This window comes from Synchytrium microbalum (genome assembly GCF_006535985.1).
Source record: "Synchytrium microbalum strain JEL517 chromosome Unknown SmJEL517_scf0041, whole genome shotgun sequence".
Classification (NCBI taxonomy): Eukaryota; Fungi; Chytridiomycota; class Chytridiomycetes; order Synchytriales; family Synchytriaceae; genus Synchytrium; species Synchytrium microbalum.
In genome coordinates this window covers 18,978-36,264 of record NW_022158390.1, presented here as the reverse complement: position 1 = coordinate 36,264, position 17,287 = coordinate 18,978, and the positions used below count along the sequence as shown (strand labels likewise).

The window sequence follows — 17,287 nt, the reverse complement described above, 5'->3', positions numbered from 1 at the left end:
CCTTCATGTCCTCTTCTGTCGCAGCTGGAGCTAATGTTACACCCTGTTCGGTCGACGCTGAGGCAAATGTAGAAGTTGGTGCCAGTGTCATATCCTGTTCAGTGGCATCTGGAGTCATATTCTGTTCCGCAGAGGGCGGAGCCGGCGTGGTATCCTTTTCAACGGCAGAAGCGGCCACTGGCATATCCTGTTCGGTGGAAGCCAGGGGCGATTCTATAGATGAGCTATTTGTGGTTCCTGACATTGTGTAAGGGATTGCCATCCTGTGTTGATTTTGTAGAGATGATAAAGCCTCGGCAGCAGCAAGGACGGCCTGATATCTACAATCCATCTTTTCCGACTCGTTGCTAGCTTTGCACGAGTTGTCGTCCATCCAAGCACTCAAGGCGAAAGCAACAAGTTGCTTTAGGTGTATATTGTTTTGGGCCAATGTTTCGTTTTGTTCTTCCAAGAAGGCCACTCTAGTTTGAAGCTCTGATATAGTCCTGTTTTCCTCCTTTATACGTGCTAAATTGACAGTAAAAGTTAGTACAGTTCGAACAAGAAACATACAGGACTTCAAACATGCCAACTTACTTCGACGTCGTTCTTGAGCGTCACGATTCCTTTCTCTTCGTATAGCACGGGCATCAGGTGGCGGTACATTCAATGTAACGGATCCTTTTGGTAGAATTGGTCGAGAGGTCATATCTCTTACAGCGATCGATAATTTTGTTTGCTAATCATTGACAAAAAGGTTGAGCTCGAGGATGTTTGCAAACGCTGGTCTAAGAGAAACCGTAAGCAGAAATACGCGATTTTCTCATCATTCGAATAGGAATTGACTCTAAACTGCCCTACTTTTATATAGCTCAAGGTCGCAAAAGGTGAACGTCATGTTTCGTGGTGAACTACGAAAGGAACAAGCTAACCAAGCGGTTAAATGTAGCTCTGAGAAAGAAGTTCCATTCTTCCAGCTCTGTCCATGGAATAGTTTCGTCACGACCACTCAAAGCTAGAGCTGCAGAGGTGAGAATCAGTGGATTTTGTGACGTCAGACAAGGCATCGGAGCGTTACGGATTCACCAAGTTGACGAAGTTATCATCTATGTTGGCACTAAATACGTTTCTACGTCACATAGACCCCTATATCATCTGCTTATCCTATAATTGATCATACACACGATGTCTTGGGCAAGTCGTTTTTTGTCGTTGCGCTACCAAACGCCATCCCTCACACACGTTGAACTCAGTGATCGGTGCTGGTGGTGCTGGCCTGAGAGCTTCTTTAGGTACTGCTGCATTGGGACTCTCCACAGCGTGCATCACAAAACTGTTCCCTACTCGATCACACACTGTCGCTGCTCAAGGTGGTATCAATGCTGCCCTTGGTAATATGGTGGAAGACGATTGGAGATGGCACGCATATGACACTGTGAAAGGTGCTGATTGGCTGGGAGATCAAGATGCCATTCACTATATGTGTAAAGAGGCGACGAATGCTGTCGTTGAACTTGAGTGAGTATCGTGCGTTAGGAGCTTTCATTTTTTTGCGGTCAACGCAATGCTACTTTGATCCCTCGACTTTACTTATCGATTCTCGTTCTAGGCATTGGGGAATGCCGTTCTCTAGGAATGAGGCTGGCAAGATTTATCAACGACCATTAGGTGGTCAAAGTTTAAAGTACGGCAAGGGTGGTCAAGCGTATCGATGCGCATCTGTAGCTGACAGAACAGGTGATCTTACCTTTCCAGGCAGTTATATTTGCCTCTGTGTTAATCAACATTTGCTCTAGGACATTCCCTTCTTCACACCCTATACGGCCAATCACTCAAATACGACGCGAGCTACTTTATTGAGTACTTTGCCCTCGACCTAATAATGGAAGACGGCGTCTGTCTCGGCGCAATGGCCTTCAACATGGAAGACGGCACACTGCATCGCTTCCGAGCCCAAAAGACAATATTAGCAACCGGCGGATACGGCCGTGCCTACTTTTCATGCACGTCTGCACACACATGTACCGGTGATGGTGGTGCCATGGTAGCTAGAGCTGGACTCCCATTACAGGATTTAGAATTTGTGCAATTCCATCCAACAGGCATATACGGAGCTGGGTGTTTAATTACGGAGGGATCGCGTGGTGAAGGTGGTTACCTCTTGAATAAGCACGGTGAACGGTTTATGGAAAGATATGCTCCTACTGCCAAGGATTTGGCGTCGAGGGATGTAGTGTCGAGAGGCATGACCATGGAGATTCGGGATGGAAGGGGATGTGGGCCTTTGGCTGATCATGTTCATTTGCAATTGAGTCATTTGCCGTTGGATATTTTGAATGAGCGGTTGCCTGGGATCTTTGAAACTGGTATGTGGCATTGAATTTGACCAACGTTGTAGAGAAAAACAAAGCAGCACCTAATGCCTACGTACTTAGCTGCCATCTTTGCCGGTGTCGATATCTCCAAGGAGCCTATACCAGTGTTGCCAACTGTACATTATAATATGGGTGGTATCCCAACCAAGTTCACTGGTGAAGTCGTTACCCACGAGGTATACTCTCTTCCCTTGTCCACGTTTTTTGGCGCACATCTCACACCTTACCACCACTAGAACGGCCAAGACAAAATAATCCCGAACCTGTACGCCGTCGGTGAGGCAGCCTGTGTCTCCGTCCACGGCGCAAACCGACTAGGTGCCAACTCACTATTGGACCTGGTCGTATTCGGTCGAGCAGCGGCTCTCCATATAGGTCAATGCACTACACCCGGTGCACCACAACCAGATCTACCTAAAAACGCAGGCGCACAGTCGATTGCCAATCTGGATAAACTTCGATATGCTAGTGGTGGCGCTAGTGTTGCTGATGTAAGATTGAATATGCAGCGGGCTATGCAACGTGACGCTGGGGTGTTTAGGACGGCATCGTCGTTGGAAGAAGGAGTTAAGAAACTTGATGCATTGGCGTCGTCGCTAAAGGATGTCAAGTTGTATGATCGTAGTATGGTTTGGTAAGTTGTTGGGTACATACTAGTAGACAGTTGCGTGTTTTTGCCGCCCCGTCTACTGTGATTCACACAAACAACTAAATCAATAAACTTTTATAGGAACACTGACTTGATAGAAGCTATCGAGTTACAAAACCTCATGACGAATGCTGTACAAACAATGTATGCCGCCGAAGCTCGTCAAGAATCTCGTGGAGCCCATTCACGAGAGGATTTCAAGGATCGTGATGATGCTAACTGGACAAAACACAGTCTCACGTGGAGAAACGACGAAACTGGTACGACAAAAGTCAGTTATCGACCGGTGCAGGACAAGACTCTTGATGAGGCCGAGATGCACAGTATACCACCGGTAAAGCGTGTGTATTAGGGTCATAATGTAGTAGTTAGGGTGTCTTGTGGAATATATGTTTCCCTGTCGCAGCTAAGAAATTGTGTCCATTTTTGTGTCTGCAAAACTGACCCAGTTCCACGATCTTTCACAGACATTCCAGAGCAGTTTACCAAAAAATACTCGATATGCTGATATAATTGTTCTTCTACTCCCAAAGAAAACTCGCAACTGTGTCAAGTCACCAAAGCACCATCATTGCTGCGGACAGAATCTTTGATAGCAGCACTAATGAACTAGCGACTGATCCTTCGTAGTACTGTAACATGAAACGAGAGGAATGTATCTCCTCTTTCCTTGTTAAAGCCCTGTTCACTTGTCGCAGCAACATTCAAAAGATTGCACCTTTTGATTTTCTTGATGTCAATTTCAAGTATCGATGACAGTGTCCATCATGAGACCGTAGCACGCACACATACATACATATTATATACAACGAACTAGTCACCAACATTCTCACATCCACATCCACCAACCATCCAACAACGCAGCTTTACTTTTCTGGATTGTAATGTGGTGTAGCCCGAAGGCCAGTTAAAAATTCCTCTAAAACCAGTGGTTCTAGAGAGCAATCGGAGTATTGTTGACAATCAGCAATAAATCGAGACTCAGCCGGAACTTCTCTGTCTTCGATACACTCCTGCGAAAGGATGAAGGAAAGGAATTGGTGGTGAGGCAGGTGGGAGGACACTGATGCGTGCGGCTTTTGATGTGGCTTGTATCGTGGTAAATTGCTACGGAAGGGAGTTACGCGTCGATGTTGGATAGGATATGGAGGTAGTGTGATATTCTCGTGTTTTGTGTTTTGATACGCAAACCTGTTGTGGAGGTTGCTACGGTAGGGATTTGATGCAATATTCAGGTAGATGTGATGAGGGAACTCATTAAGAGATCGAATGCGAGGCTACTTACGTGTGGAGGTTGTATCTGTCAAGTGAATAGTTCAAGATTCTCGTGGCTTGATACCATTGGCGCTTGCTGTCTGCATTTGGTGCCAGTTTCAGGTCCAATGATTTGTTGTACTCATTTTCCTTTGAAGAAGACGAAGCTGAATTGTCTCTGTTGTTTGGTTGAGCAGTAATATCGTCTGCCTTGTGATCGCCAAAATAATAGCAACGCTTTCCGTTTGGAGCTTGCAGAAGGAGCTTCTTCCTGTTTGGATTCCTTTTTTCCAGCCATCTTGAGTCCTGGATCTTTGTTTACTCTGGATTTTGTGGTGATAGGCTTCAATTTCTGTTTGCGATCTAAGCTAGACAAAGGAGAACAGCAAACAAGACAGCAGATCACGGTTGGGTATTCAAGACTAGAATGCGACGGAGAGGCACTCATATTTAGTGAATTCCTTGATGATTAATATAGAGTGGGAGGTTTACTGATTGTGTAAAGGGACGAGAAAGTAGAGTTTGAAGCGAGGTGCGCCTACGTTGAAAATATGGTCGATGAAAATCCAATGGACCTCGTAAGCAACGAGAATCAAAGATCATAGGCCGAAAGCCACGAATAAACGAATTTAGGCTATTGCTTTGCCCCTTGTCAGCAAATCCGCGAGAGTTTGAATGTTTTTGCCCGTTGTGTTTTTTTTGGACGCAAGACGTGTATTGGAGCAGAATTGAACGGAACTCGATACAAATACTAGGGGTACCATTCCCTTTCCGTGGAATTTGTGCCATTCCATCCATCGGGTATAAACGGGGCTGATGCGATCGCGTTGTGCTACCGTTTAAACAAACACGGTGAATGGTTTATGGAGAGATATGTGCCCATCACTAAGGATTTGGCGTCGAGAGATGTTGCGTTGAGAGGAATGACTATGTAGATTCGAGATGGAAGAGGATGTGGGCCTTTGGCTAATCATGTGCATTTGCAATTGGAGTCGTTTGCCTTTGGATATTTTCAATGAGCGGTTGCCTGGGATCTTCGAAACTGGTATGTTTTCTCAGAATTGACCAACTTCGTGGAAGAAAAAAGAAGCTTACGACTAGCTAATCACTTCTTATTCACCTGCGATCTTTGCAGGTGTCGATATATCCAAGGAGCCTGGACCAGCTCTTGTGCGTGTCTAGAAAGCAATCGGAGTATTCTTGACAATCAGCAATAATATCGAGACTCAGCTGGAACTTCTCTGTCTTCGATACACTCGTGGGAAAGGATGAAGGGAACAAAATGGGCTTGGGGCAGGTGGAAGGAGACTGATGCTTGTGGCTCGTAAAGTGATTAAATTGCTACGGACCAGAGCTACGCGTCGATGTTGGAAAGAAAGTGGGGTAAGATGGTATTCTCGTGTTTTGATACGCAAAGGTGTGTTGGAGATTGCTACGGTGGGGATTTGGTGTGGTATTCACGTAGATGTGATGGTGGATCGACTACGAGTCGCCCACGCTCCAATACGAAATCGTGCACTCGAATATACTCGATGTTGGCATGTGCAATACACGTCCGACGACTGTCAAGCATGTGATTCCAAGTTTGCAAACCTGCGATGAACAAAGGCGGATGTCATTTCTAAGTATTTACAGGAACAAGATTGTGTATTTTATATCATTTACTCACATACGCAATGTGGAACAAACCCCTCAACACCCCATCTGCCTAACTGTTAGGTAGATCTCATCTCCCTCTTTGATATCATAGTCCTTCAAAGGCCCTCCGACCATCGGATACCCGATGTTACTTGTCAATCTGTATTCGGATGGCTCGAATCCACATTTATGACAGACCGTAGCCTTCAGGTTTTCTACCGCCAGCTCTGGCCTGGCATTAAAGCCCATCCTTATACCACCAGGCAAAGCCACAGTGAAATTGAAGGCACCCACCATGCTGGGAGGAGTAGGCAGCGGATAATATCGACCTCGAAATACTTTCTCGTAGATCCGTCCTTTTACCCCTTCCACGTCGGTTGGCCGTCGTTCATCCTTCAAAATATAGCAGTTCTTGCTTCCCTTTGATCCATTGACGACTAAGACTTCCGCTATATATGGCGGTGATAGAGTCTTCCAGATGTCTGGTCTAAACTCCAGCTCCTGGTCCAACATCATAGTCATAGTCATACAGAGACGTTCGTTCCTGTCAATATCATTGTTTCTATCTAGATCGGGCAACTCGGTTACAGCAATGAGCTCAACAGCAGATTTCAACTAGGGTGTCCACAAAAAGAAACAAGAACGTTTCCTGAATGATGAGTTCGTTCTTCTTGGCGTCCTTGGAAAGACTTGACGACAGATACGCCAAAGACATGATGGAAGCACTGGTACTACTATTGGCATTCTACCATGAGAAAGGGAAAGAGTTGGACTGCGCGATTTGATGTTGAGCATTTGAGCCCATCCTTGACACCACTTACTAATTGTGAAGTAGATCCATTTTCTTTTGACGAAGACGAAGCTGAAGGTAACTCGTCACTTCTCTGTGGTGCACTGTTATCCTCGTCATCGTCAATCACAATCGTTCGTTTGGAACTTCTAGAAGGAGCTTCTAGCTCATTGGATCTCTTTTTGCCAGCCATTAATACGAGATATATAGGATACTCTAGTTCTCTATGTTGTTGCTGTAGTCAATTCGTACCTGCTAAAGCTGCACTATCGAACATCGTGAGGACGAGCACGCGTAAAGCGCTTCAAATGGAGATCTTTCAATCGGGGTTAAAGCAGATGAGCAGATGCCAGGATAAATATACTGATGGCTGTTGCCGGTTGTCACTTTCAACGTTGTTGCTTTCAATAATCCAAAATTCCAACACGACACGATGCATCTTACAGTCAAGAAACGGAGCGGGAGCGCACTAGTAGAGAAGCTCGTGCTATCCAAGGACGAGAAATCGGCAACTGTTGACGATGTCTGTGCTGCAATCCACAAGCAATGTAAGTGTCAAGTCAGTTTTGAAGAATTAAAGAGGGATGAGCGGCATCGTGGACAACGACAGCACGAGATTAAATTACATTTAATTAACATCTTTCCATCCGTGTTAGTCCCCAAATACGATCCAACTCGCCAAAGACTGACTTTTGGTAACATCAAATTATGGACAGTTGAACCTTGGTGGAGTTCCTGACTTGCGTGTACTTCCTGTTGCTATGTAGGAGAGAAGGTTGTTTTGGAACGCGGAAATCTTTTATCAAAGTATTCCATCAAGGACGGAGGTACAAGATGTGAAACTTAGTAAACTTGAGCTATTGGACTTATTGGGGAGCCTAAATCTGTCTTTTTTTGGCCGTTCTTTAGACACCATTGTATTCAAAGATCTGGGTAATACTCGACTCTCGTCGCTCTCAGTTTGTTCTATGTGCTAAAACTTCAGTGGAAAACAACAAAACCATACAGGTTTACAAGTCTCATGGCGAACCGTCTTTCTGGCTGAATACTTTGGTCCAATCTGGATTCATCCATTATTCTACTTCTTCCCTCAAATATTCTACAGGGGTGCTCCTGCTCCTCACTCTACCATTCAAAGGTATTAGACCAAAAAACCACCCCTTTTCCTCTCTGCATGTGTCTCCACAACTACTCATACTCCAACCTTTTTGCATACTACTAGTGTCACTCTGATCCTAACAGTCCTGCACTTCCTGAAACGCGAATACGAAACTGTATTCGTACATCGATTCAGTGCAGAAACCATGCCAATCATGAACTTGCCAAAGAATTGCACACACTACTGGCTCTTTTCAGGATTGTTTTTGGCCTACTTTACATATCAGCCTGGGTTTAATGGTGGAATTACTAAAGGTGTTCATTCGCAAGTTGCCTTGTATGCTCTTATTGGTCTTTGGGCGGTATGTGTGTGAAATTTTGGGAGCTAAAAAAAAGTGCTTCCGTCAGAGATTTCGATGCTCGATCGCAAACAAGCTCTTCGTATTTCTAAACAGTTCTCTGAAGTCTCCAACTATTTAAATCACGTCACCTTGATGAATCTTCGACCTGAAGGCTCCAAGGTCAGAAAGATTCCACACGGTTATGGATTCGATTTGGTCAGTTGTCCAAACTACTTTTTCGAATGCTTGGGTTGGCTTGCTGTTTCCATTATCAATGGTTCTGGAGCAAGTAAGTATCTTGTTTGAACTTGCTTTGTGGTGACATACAACTAACACCAACACGATCTGTCAGGCTGGCTCTTTACAGCAATCAGTACCTACACCATGTACAACTGGGCAGTCAAGAAGCATCTTCGATACAAGAAGGAATTTGGCCCTGCATATCCTCGAAGTCGAAAAGCCATGTTCCCATTCATTGCGTAGATTTATTATAAGATGTGTCCAAATGCAATAAAATTGAGCATGGTACAAATGGAATCGTGTGATTACAGACAAATGTTGATGGGTATCTAATCGTTGGCGGTACATATCACAAAAGGTAACGGGTGGTGGCAATAGAAACGAGGTGAGAAGTCAGTAGCCTTCCTACAACACGTCCTTGACTGTTACTGTTTCGGTTACTGTTTATTTTGCGGCTAACTGTCTCCCAACTGCTCATTCCTCCTATTAAAGAGGAACGAAATCTCGGACGCCAGCAAACAGTGGATCTTATTGCCAATCTGGTCATGAATGCCTAAATTGAGAAACAAGAGTATATGAGAATATTCAGTCAAGCAAAATGCCAGCTGGATGGATGTCTTGAGCAAAAAAAGCGTACTTCGCAATCGCGTTTCTCATCCCTGTCAAAATATCCACCTCGAGTACAGCACGAGCCTTTTGGAAATCATCAGTCTCAACCAACTATCAAAGATATTTTGTCTTGGTTCAAGGGTATGCTACCCCTCTTCCACCACGTTAGACAAGACCACAGCGCAACTTGCTAAGGCGAGAAATATAGCACTCTTGTGCAAACCACTTCACAAGTGTTAAAAAACGATCAAGCTTCAAGCCACACAACTGTATGCGAGCACTTAGAGAGTTATGTGAGCAAGTGATCTTTATTTGGGTCGTTTATATCATTTTACGAAAACGTTTTTACAAACCAGCGGCTTTATCCTTGTGTGCCATGTAGATGATCAAGTCAATGACTCTATTGGGTGAAGGGTTCATTTGTTAGTATTCATTGTTCGCAAAAAAACGACTCCAGATACACTATAAGTATTACCGGTGAGAGTAACCGTATTCGTTATCGTACTATTAACGTGGATGGTAAATAGTTATTAAGTTTAGTTCGTGCATCAATACGCGGTTAGAAGACGACAAAGCGGATAAACGAACGAAAAAGAACAATGGATTGGAACATACCCAAGAGATAAGCTTGACAAAAGTATCATTCAAAGCAATACCAGCCTTGATATCAAAGATAGACGATCGAGTGTCTGACAAAAAGTCAGTGGACACGACCTCATCTTCAGTGTAACCCAAGATACCCTTCAATGGCCCATCAGCATTCTTCTTGATGGCAGCAACAATCTCCTCATATTTGGCAGGTCGTTCCAGTTTGACTGTGAGATCAACGACAGATACATCAGGGTTTGCTACTCTAAATGCCATTCCAGTGATTTTGCCTTTTAGCTCAGGAATGACTTGAGCTACTGCTTTGGCAGCACCTGTAGAGGCTGGGATGATGTTTTGGGCAGCGCCACGACCAGCACGCCAGTCCTTTCCAGATGGACCGTCGACGGTCTTTTGGGTAGCGGTGACGGCATGGACGGTGGACATGAGAGCTTCCTTGATACCGAATTCGTCGTTGATGACCTTGGCTAAGGGAGCCAAGCAGTTTGTGGTGCAAGATGCGTTGGATACGATGGTCATTGATGGGTCGTACTTTTCCAAGTTGACACCTAGAGGTTTAATTTAGAGAAAATTTGAGTTTGACGTTATGAGCAAAAAAAGCACTGGATTTGAAATTTGATGATTTTGGTAGTAATGAACAAGTTCAACATTGACTTGATCGATTGATAGGGTAATAGACCCATAGAAATACAATCACAATACAAGCAATAACCGACATTCGCACGTTAAACCATACACCCAGCTGTCAAACTCAAAACCTTAACACATGACACATACCGCAGACCAACATGGGAGCATCAGCAGAAGGAGCACTAATAATAACCTTCTTTCCACCACCCTTCAAGTGAGCTTTAGCCTTGTCAGCAGTAGTGAATGCACCAGTAGATTCGACGATATATTCAGCACCAGCCGACTTCCATTCGATTTCCTCTGGCTTCATTTTGGAGAATACAGTGATTTCGTTTCCATTGACGATGAGTTTGCCATCTTTAGTGTGGATGTCAGCCTTTAGTTTTCCGTGGGTTGAGTCATATTTGGCCAGGTAGACCATGTATTCCAAGTCAATGAAGGGGTCGTTGATGGCCTTGACGAGGACTTCAGTCTTTTCGAGAGATGCTCGAAAGACTAGACGACCTGTGAGAGTGAGAAATATTTGTTGGTTGGATGTATTCTTGTTATTAGATGGCATACACGACCTCCCCATAAAAGTCAAACACAAGACCCATAATTTGCCTGGCTAAAATTTGAAAGCAAAACTAGAATCAACAAGCATGCAGTGCACTTACCAATACGGCCGAAACCGTTGATTCCTACAGCAATAGTCATCTTATTTTCCCTTCCTTGGTTTAGTTAGAGTGTGTTGGATGTTTGGGGCAAAAGTGCATGTCAGACAGAAGTGAGGAAGTTTTCGGAGTCTAAATTCGCGAACATCAGGAAGGAGGAATTCACAGTGACAGAGTCTCAAAAACCCGACAATTATATCCAAATGCCCATCTGTAACGGTACTCTAACGAAAAACGCGTCGCTGTGCTCGTTCCAGCCCATCCGGCTCGCAAAATCTCCCTCAACTGGCCCTACGTACAAATCCTTGATAATTCTATATAAAAAGATGCAATGTTATATATGTCCCAACCATCAAAATAAACTATTCATCAGTGGATCTTGGTATAATAATAAGCTTTGGTTGAATCAAATTGAATCGTGTGGAAAAGGCCAGGAATCGTGCATACAAGTGTGTCGAGGCCTGTTCAAAGTATGAGATGTGTGAAAGCAGAAAAAAATGGGCAAAGGACCACACGTCAAACTTGGCGAGACTCACTTCAAATTCTTCAAATATTTCTCGATGATGGTAGTATGAATGAGCAAAGATGCGATATAGTCGACGAGCAATGTTTGAAAAGTGTTTGGTTGATCCTTCTGGCATTGATATCCTGTAAAAGAATACGTAAGTGGTGGTGAGGCAAAAAAAAGGCAACAGTTGCTGCATGCTGGTGTTTGTCGCACACCCCACACTCGTATCATACCTTGAGGGAAAGAACTTTGGACTATTCATAAGTGCAGTGGTCCCATCCAAAGTGTGAATAATGTAATCCATAGCACAACACTAAAAAAAGTGTCAGTCCTTACTAGTGATGCGATCAAACCCCTGTTCCAACAACACATACAGATTGTGGAGTGAGATGAGCAGCACACAAATACATCCATTCATCAGCCTTCATTTCAGGACACGTTTCATATGTACAGTCAGGTTCAAGCATGACGACCAAAGTATTCAATTCCAAACAGGTTTGCCTAGTGTGATAGAACGATCAGATTCCATTCGATTTCAGAATCTTCCATTTTTTTCCTTCATAATAACACGCACGAAACCACACCTCAAATGCTCATATTGCCAAGTATCTTCATCCTGAGTGTCTGGCACTTGAATGAGTTTGGTGATTGCAGATGAATCTTGTCGGATTTGTTCTTGGAGGTATTGTTGCAGGGCGAATGTAGAGTCGATATCTTCCAATGGAGTCGGGGCCCAGTTGGACCAGTCCTGATATTGATCATCAGCCAAGTTTATTAGTGTTTTATTTGTGAATTTTATTTTGGAATAACTACGCAAGGGGTAAATGAGCATTTTGGAGCCATATGACAGTCTGATACATACCTCCTGCCGTATTCCAGCTCTGTTTCGATTTGGAAGCTCCTTGGTCGTGGCCATATCGGCCCAGATTTTCTCAAATTTGTCGAGACCGTGCATCTTTGATTGACGACGAGAGTGTCAAGTGTAAATACCTTACGAACGCTCTTGTTCTTTCATTTGGAACAATTTTCTAGACGGTTCACGCTGTGACGTCTACATTATCTTATCAATGGCTACAGAATCATCACGAATTCGCTGTGAGGTCAAACACGACAAACTATGATGGTCTATAGCCTAAACCGTGTCGTATGCAACGTTTTGCTGAATGTCATAGGCATACGAAAGAGTCGAGGGAGCCATTTCCAAAGTGACTCGCCGCTGCTGCTTCGGTATTCAACCACACCAATTCAACCTCAAGTCAAACTGTCTTTATATTAGATTCGCTACTGGATGCAGTGGTTATAGACTATGAGTTCCTTTACATATGGTGTGTGTGGTCCTGATGAAGCATGTTTTGAGACTGTCGCTACTAGAGCAAGTAGATGTGTGATTTTAATGGAATTGTGCTAGGTGAATGGTATCGTTGTTTAATTCTTCTTTGACTTCTTGACTATCTTTGCCGTCTTTGCTGACTTGGTACTCTTGACTGATCTAACAGGCTTGACAGTACTCTTTGTATTGTAGATTCCATTTCTGAGCACACCGACGAATGTATGTGGATGCTCGTATCCCTACAATAAAGACATCATTGAATTAGCACTCTGTCTCTGAATCAATCCGAAATGAATCAAAACGATGTTCACAAACGCTCACCGTTAAAGGTTTGATTCCGGCAGCCTTCATCTGCGAGTGGCTCATAAATGGTGTCCTATCGTGGATTATAGGAAAGTGACCATTGTAGAATGCAGAGAAGAGAATCAGGATTCCGACTAGTAGTGCGACATGTAGAACTGCCTTGGCCATCTTGTTTTTGAGCTTTTGGAATGTGTTGATTTTTGGTATATAGACAAATAAATCAATATATGATATGCTTGTATTCCTTTGGGTTAAGACAAAAGAAACTGCGAGTTTGAACTTGCTAGACTGGAGAGCAGCGGAATCTTTTTTTCAGTGAATCAAAAAACCGAGGGTAAGCCAGAGCGAGTTCTCTGATGTTATCGGAAGGAAGGCTCGGAAATCACTCGTCTATGCCTGCATGTTATTTACAGTCGCACGTCCAATCTCCACAGTGGCCGTCGCTTGATGTGTTTCTCCTTTGCGTCGTTTGCAAGTTTTAAAGTGTCAAACTTGTCGATGTCCAAACAGCTTGTACATTTCGAATACAAAATCGTATCCTTACGTCAAGAGAAAACATAAGATGCTTTATCAACAGTACATATGGCACCAACTATAATTTCTTGCGTTCACTAAACAACAAGCAAAAGTTCTACGCGGAAGTGCATTCCACCCAACCGGTCGCAGAGGCACATGTCCAATAAGGGCAACAATACTGCTAAAATTGCCCTTCCTCAGGATGCTTCCTAAAGGCTAAGGATTTACATTCGGATTTTCATGGGATCTTGCCTTCCTCTTTGATTCAGATTCATAACACATACCCGTAAAAAGATCCACACTTTTCTTTGTTTACAATGCAATTCGAAAATATAAACAGCTTCCCAACAATAAAACATAGTTTCTCTGTTTCGTAAGAAAATCCAACCTCGTTGTTTGAATCTCAAATAGTTTGATCTCTTAATATTTTGGTATTTTATTGCAGCCATGTTTGCTAGACGTGGATGGTATGGAAATGACTCTGATGAGGAGGAAGAGGAAGAAGAAGTCGTCATTGTTGAGCCTCCAAAACCTGCTGTAGTAGCTCCAGTCGAGCCTCCCAAACCAGTTGTTGTTGCCCCTGCACCTGCTCCTCCTGCACAAGTAAGTTGGCTGAATGTAAAGAATTTGCTCCTATTTGGAATCGTTTTCGAGGAATGTTGGTCTGTCGCCGTATTGTTTTGGAGCAAAAACAACCCAACGTGCTAATACAACATCGTCATACCGTCACATACCTAACACGCTTCAACCGTCTTTCTCTTAAGGCCGCTTCAGGCTCCTCTGGCCGCTCACGTTCACGTTCCAAATCCCGCAAGAACAACTCGCGCTCCCGTTCTCGTGGTGGCAACAACAACAACATCTCACGCCCCTCAACTGCTACATCCCCCACAGCACCAAGTGTCTCCAGCTCCATCGCTTCCGTCGTAACAACTGCACCAGCCGGAAAGTCCAACTCCACCTCCCAGACTTCACCTGTCGCTAAACAGGCTCCTGCTCCAAATGCACGATCATCATCGACCAACAATCAAGCCACCCAGGAGGCTGCTACGGCTGCAATTGTTGCTGCATCGCAGGCTATTGCGTTGGCTACAAAGGCACTTAATGCTTCAAGCCATGCTTTGAATGCTATTGAGGGTGGAAGTGATTTGGTATCTGATTCGAGCGTGGGTGGTGATCGAGGTATGAACAACTTGTGTGCTGTGGTATATCCAGCTCTTTTTTTGTTTACCTTTCGCAACTAACACTTTCAAAACCACCACTTCAATATCGCATTAGTTGCAACGCGCTCATCCGGCCAAGAAATGTCTCGCACGAACGGAACCATAGTCAAATCCACCGCAACGCGTAACAAGGTATGCTTCGACTCTCTCTCCTTCTGTTCCAATGTCTTCCAAATCTACAAAAACAATTTACTTAACCGTTCCTCAAATCCCTCTTCAGGTCGCAATCTTCTGGGACAAATCATTCTCAACCCCAACTACAATCTCTCAAGATAATGCAGTCGCGACTCTCCAGAAATTCGCTCTCAAGCGCGACGGCACCATCGCTAGTGTCCACGTCTATGAACGAGCTGGTAAAAACATGATGTCTCAAACTGCCGCCGCAGTTGATCTTATTGAAGTTGCCATGGGTGCCAAGAACGATACCTGGATTGTACTTGCTTCTAACTCTGATGATTTGTCATATGCTGTTTCGAGGGTTCAGAAGTTGGGGTAAGTGTACTTGTGAAGACGAGTAGGGTTTTTTTTTGTGTTGACGCAAAGCAACCAAAAACTGTACGATGAAACTAACAAACATGATTTGATGTAGGATTCCAATTGTTCTCGTCACATCAGAAAGCCAAGTTCATCCAGCCTTGATGTCTGAACATGTCAACGAAATCGTGTCTTGGAACGACATTCCACGTTCTTGAGTGAATTGTTTGAAAAGATGTATAACGCGTCAAATACCAGATTTAAATGAAATAGAAAGTTTTTGAGCCGTCTCAATGCTGTACTGCCACCAATGCGGTTTTTTGGCTGTCGCAACCCAAACCATTCAAAATCCAAACTTGAGCAGAAATCACACCACCCCAACAAACAACCCGAAGCTGCGAGACCACCAAGTAGTGTATGAATCGCCTCGCTCATCACCACCAATTAATATCCAGACTACTCGCATCCCCACTCGCCCGTGTCGCTACTCTTCCAATCCCAAAACAAGCAGTTTTTGCAACTTTGATTAACAAGATGGCAAATGTTGATTGGTCGCAATATGATGATGAACAGGCGAGTGATGAGAGAGACATGTATTGTGTAGATGAAATGAATTCATTGGATATTGCTGATACAGGCTTTTTTTTGCTTGGCTAGGTCCGACTCATGTCAGAAATGTGTATTGTCGTAGACAAGGACGATGTGCCAATTGGTGCTAAATCAAAAAAGGATTGTACGTGCTATGCCATTCGCAGCAATATTCGTCGCCTCGATTTCAAGCTGAACCATCAGCCAAAGACAAAAATAACGAACAATTCTGCTGGAATATATCAACGTGCGCTTTCTCACTCATTTTCACTTCCCACAATAGGCCATCTAATGGAAAACATATCTCAAGGCCTCCTCCACCGCGCATTCTCCGTCTTTTTGTTCGACTCTCAAAACAGACTCCTCCTACAACAACGTGCTGATGAGAAAATCACCTTTCCGGGGTACTGGACGAATACGTGTTGCTCACATCCACTTATGGTGCAGGATGAGGTTATTGAAGAGGATCAGCAAGGTGTGTTGTGTGTGGGATGGAATCCAAAGCAACAAATAACCGAGCGATATATCATTGGATTTGTTTCATGGACTTGCAAAAACTCACCACCATTCACACGCATTTTCATGTTGTAGGAGCAAGAAACGCAGCACAACGCAAACTCGATCACGAACTCGGGATTGCGTCTGCTGAAATACCGTTAGATTCGCTGAAATTTCTGACACGGATACATTATCTGGCTCCTTCTGATGGTGTTTGGGGTGAACATGAAAGTAAGAGATCAATATTACAGCTTCAATGTAATCTGGAGATATTCATATTTTTTGCCCCTAGTCGACTACATATTCGTAACCCGTCAAAAAACAGTCACCGTCCACCCCAATCCCAACGAAGTCAAAGATTTCAAATACGTCACGCAGGATGAGTTGCGTCAGATGATGAAAGATGCCGGTAAGCCCAGCACACACAAGCCCAAAAAACGACCCACATACTGATGAAATGAATATCTGGTTTTTCACAGAAGACAAGAAAATCAAACTAACACCATGGTTTGCGCTGATTGCTGATTCATTCCTCTTTCCGTGGTGGAATAATCTGGATAATTTGGAGTCGATGAAGGATGTTGGGACTATACATCGTATGTGTTGAGAATCATGTGGAGTGGTGTGAGCTGGCTCGCGTTGGTTGATGGTATTGAGATATCATATATTATATAGAAGGGAGTGAGAGAGATGGGTAATAGATTGTGGTTGCACCTCTACGTTGGAATTCCTGTTTGGCGATGATTTCTTTTTTTGTTCCCGACAGCCACAAGCTCAATAAGAGACAGAGCGATGGTAATAATGCATTGCAGTGGCTACCTCCATCCAACATGGAATCGACTCGTTTCCACTGAATTTCTTTTGTTCGCGATATACAAACACAAACGCCGCATACACACATTTGAAGAGGCTATCGAGTAATATTACATATACTAGTAAGAGGAGGTGGGACATTACAACAACTTATGCGGCCGTTTTTGTTCAATAC

The 17,287-nt window shown here is 43.9% G+C and overlaps 5 protein-coding genes across 5 annotated transcripts; 3 read left to right on the top strand and 2 right to left on the bottom strand.

Annotated features, from left to right (window-relative positions):
• Positions 1-749: 749 nt before the first annotated feature.
• On the top strand, positions 750-3,355 carry SmJEL517_g05043 (succinate dehydrogenase; the record flags this gene model as incomplete). The annotated part of the gene is made up of 10 exons (XM_031170971.1): positions 750-779; positions 851-866; positions 929-1,008; positions 1,122-1,221; positions 1,272-1,497; positions 1,589-1,716; positions 1,776-2,345; positions 2,415-2,530; positions 2,591-2,988; positions 3,085-3,355. 10 exons carry the CDS (start codon positions 750-752, stop codon positions 3,353-3,355), a joined length of 1,935 nt encoding a protein of 644 aa, XP_031023053.1.
• Positions 3,356-7,118: 3,763 nt separating this feature from the next.
• SmJEL517_g05042 (uncharacterized protein) lies at positions 7,119-8,607 on the top strand (the record flags this gene model as incomplete). Its single annotated transcript, XM_031170970.1, has 8 exons — positions 7,119-7,233; positions 7,342-7,380; positions 7,453-7,512; positions 7,595-7,618; positions 7,694-7,823; positions 7,908-8,145; positions 8,239-8,413; positions 8,477-8,607. 8 exons carry the CDS (start codon positions 7,119-7,121, stop codon positions 8,605-8,607), a joined length of 912 nt encoding a protein of 303 aa, XP_031023052.1.
• Positions 8,608-9,318: 711 nt separating this feature from the next.
• SmJEL517_g05041 (glyceraldehyde-3-phosphate dehydrogenase (phosphorylating)) lies at positions 9,319-10,905 on the bottom strand (the record flags this gene model as incomplete). Its single annotated transcript, XM_031170969.1, has 5 exons — positions 9,319-9,373; positions 9,449-9,477; positions 9,589-10,127; positions 10,357-10,713; positions 10,866-10,905. 5 exons carry the CDS (start codon positions 10,903-10,905, stop codon positions 9,319-9,321), a joined length of 1,020 nt encoding a protein of 339 aa, XP_031023051.1.
• Positions 10,906-11,224: 319 nt separating this feature from the next.
• SmJEL517_g05040 (uncharacterized protein) lies at positions 11,225-12,325 on the bottom strand (the record flags this gene model as incomplete). The annotated part of the gene is made up of 6 exons (XM_031170968.1): positions 11,225-11,323; positions 11,399-11,510; positions 11,604-11,683; positions 11,745-11,871; positions 11,955-12,118; positions 12,233-12,325. 6 exons carry the CDS (start codon positions 12,323-12,325, stop codon positions 11,225-11,227), a joined length of 675 nt encoding a protein of 224 aa, XP_031023050.1.
• Positions 12,326-13,966: 1,641 nt separating this feature from the next.
• On the top strand, positions 13,967-16,997 carry IDI1 (isopentenyl-diphosphate Delta-isomerase; the record flags this gene model as incomplete). The annotated part of the gene is made up of 11 exons (XM_031170967.1): positions 13,967-14,122; positions 14,284-14,698; positions 14,795-14,871; positions 14,960-15,231; positions 15,669-15,813; positions 15,871-15,946; positions 16,085-16,276; positions 16,393-16,530; positions 16,592-16,708; positions 16,779-16,895; positions 16,990-16,997. 11 exons carry the CDS (start codon positions 13,967-13,969, stop codon positions 16,995-16,997), a joined length of 1,713 nt encoding a protein of 570 aa, XP_031023035.1.
• Positions 16,998-17,287: the final 290 nt, after the last annotated feature.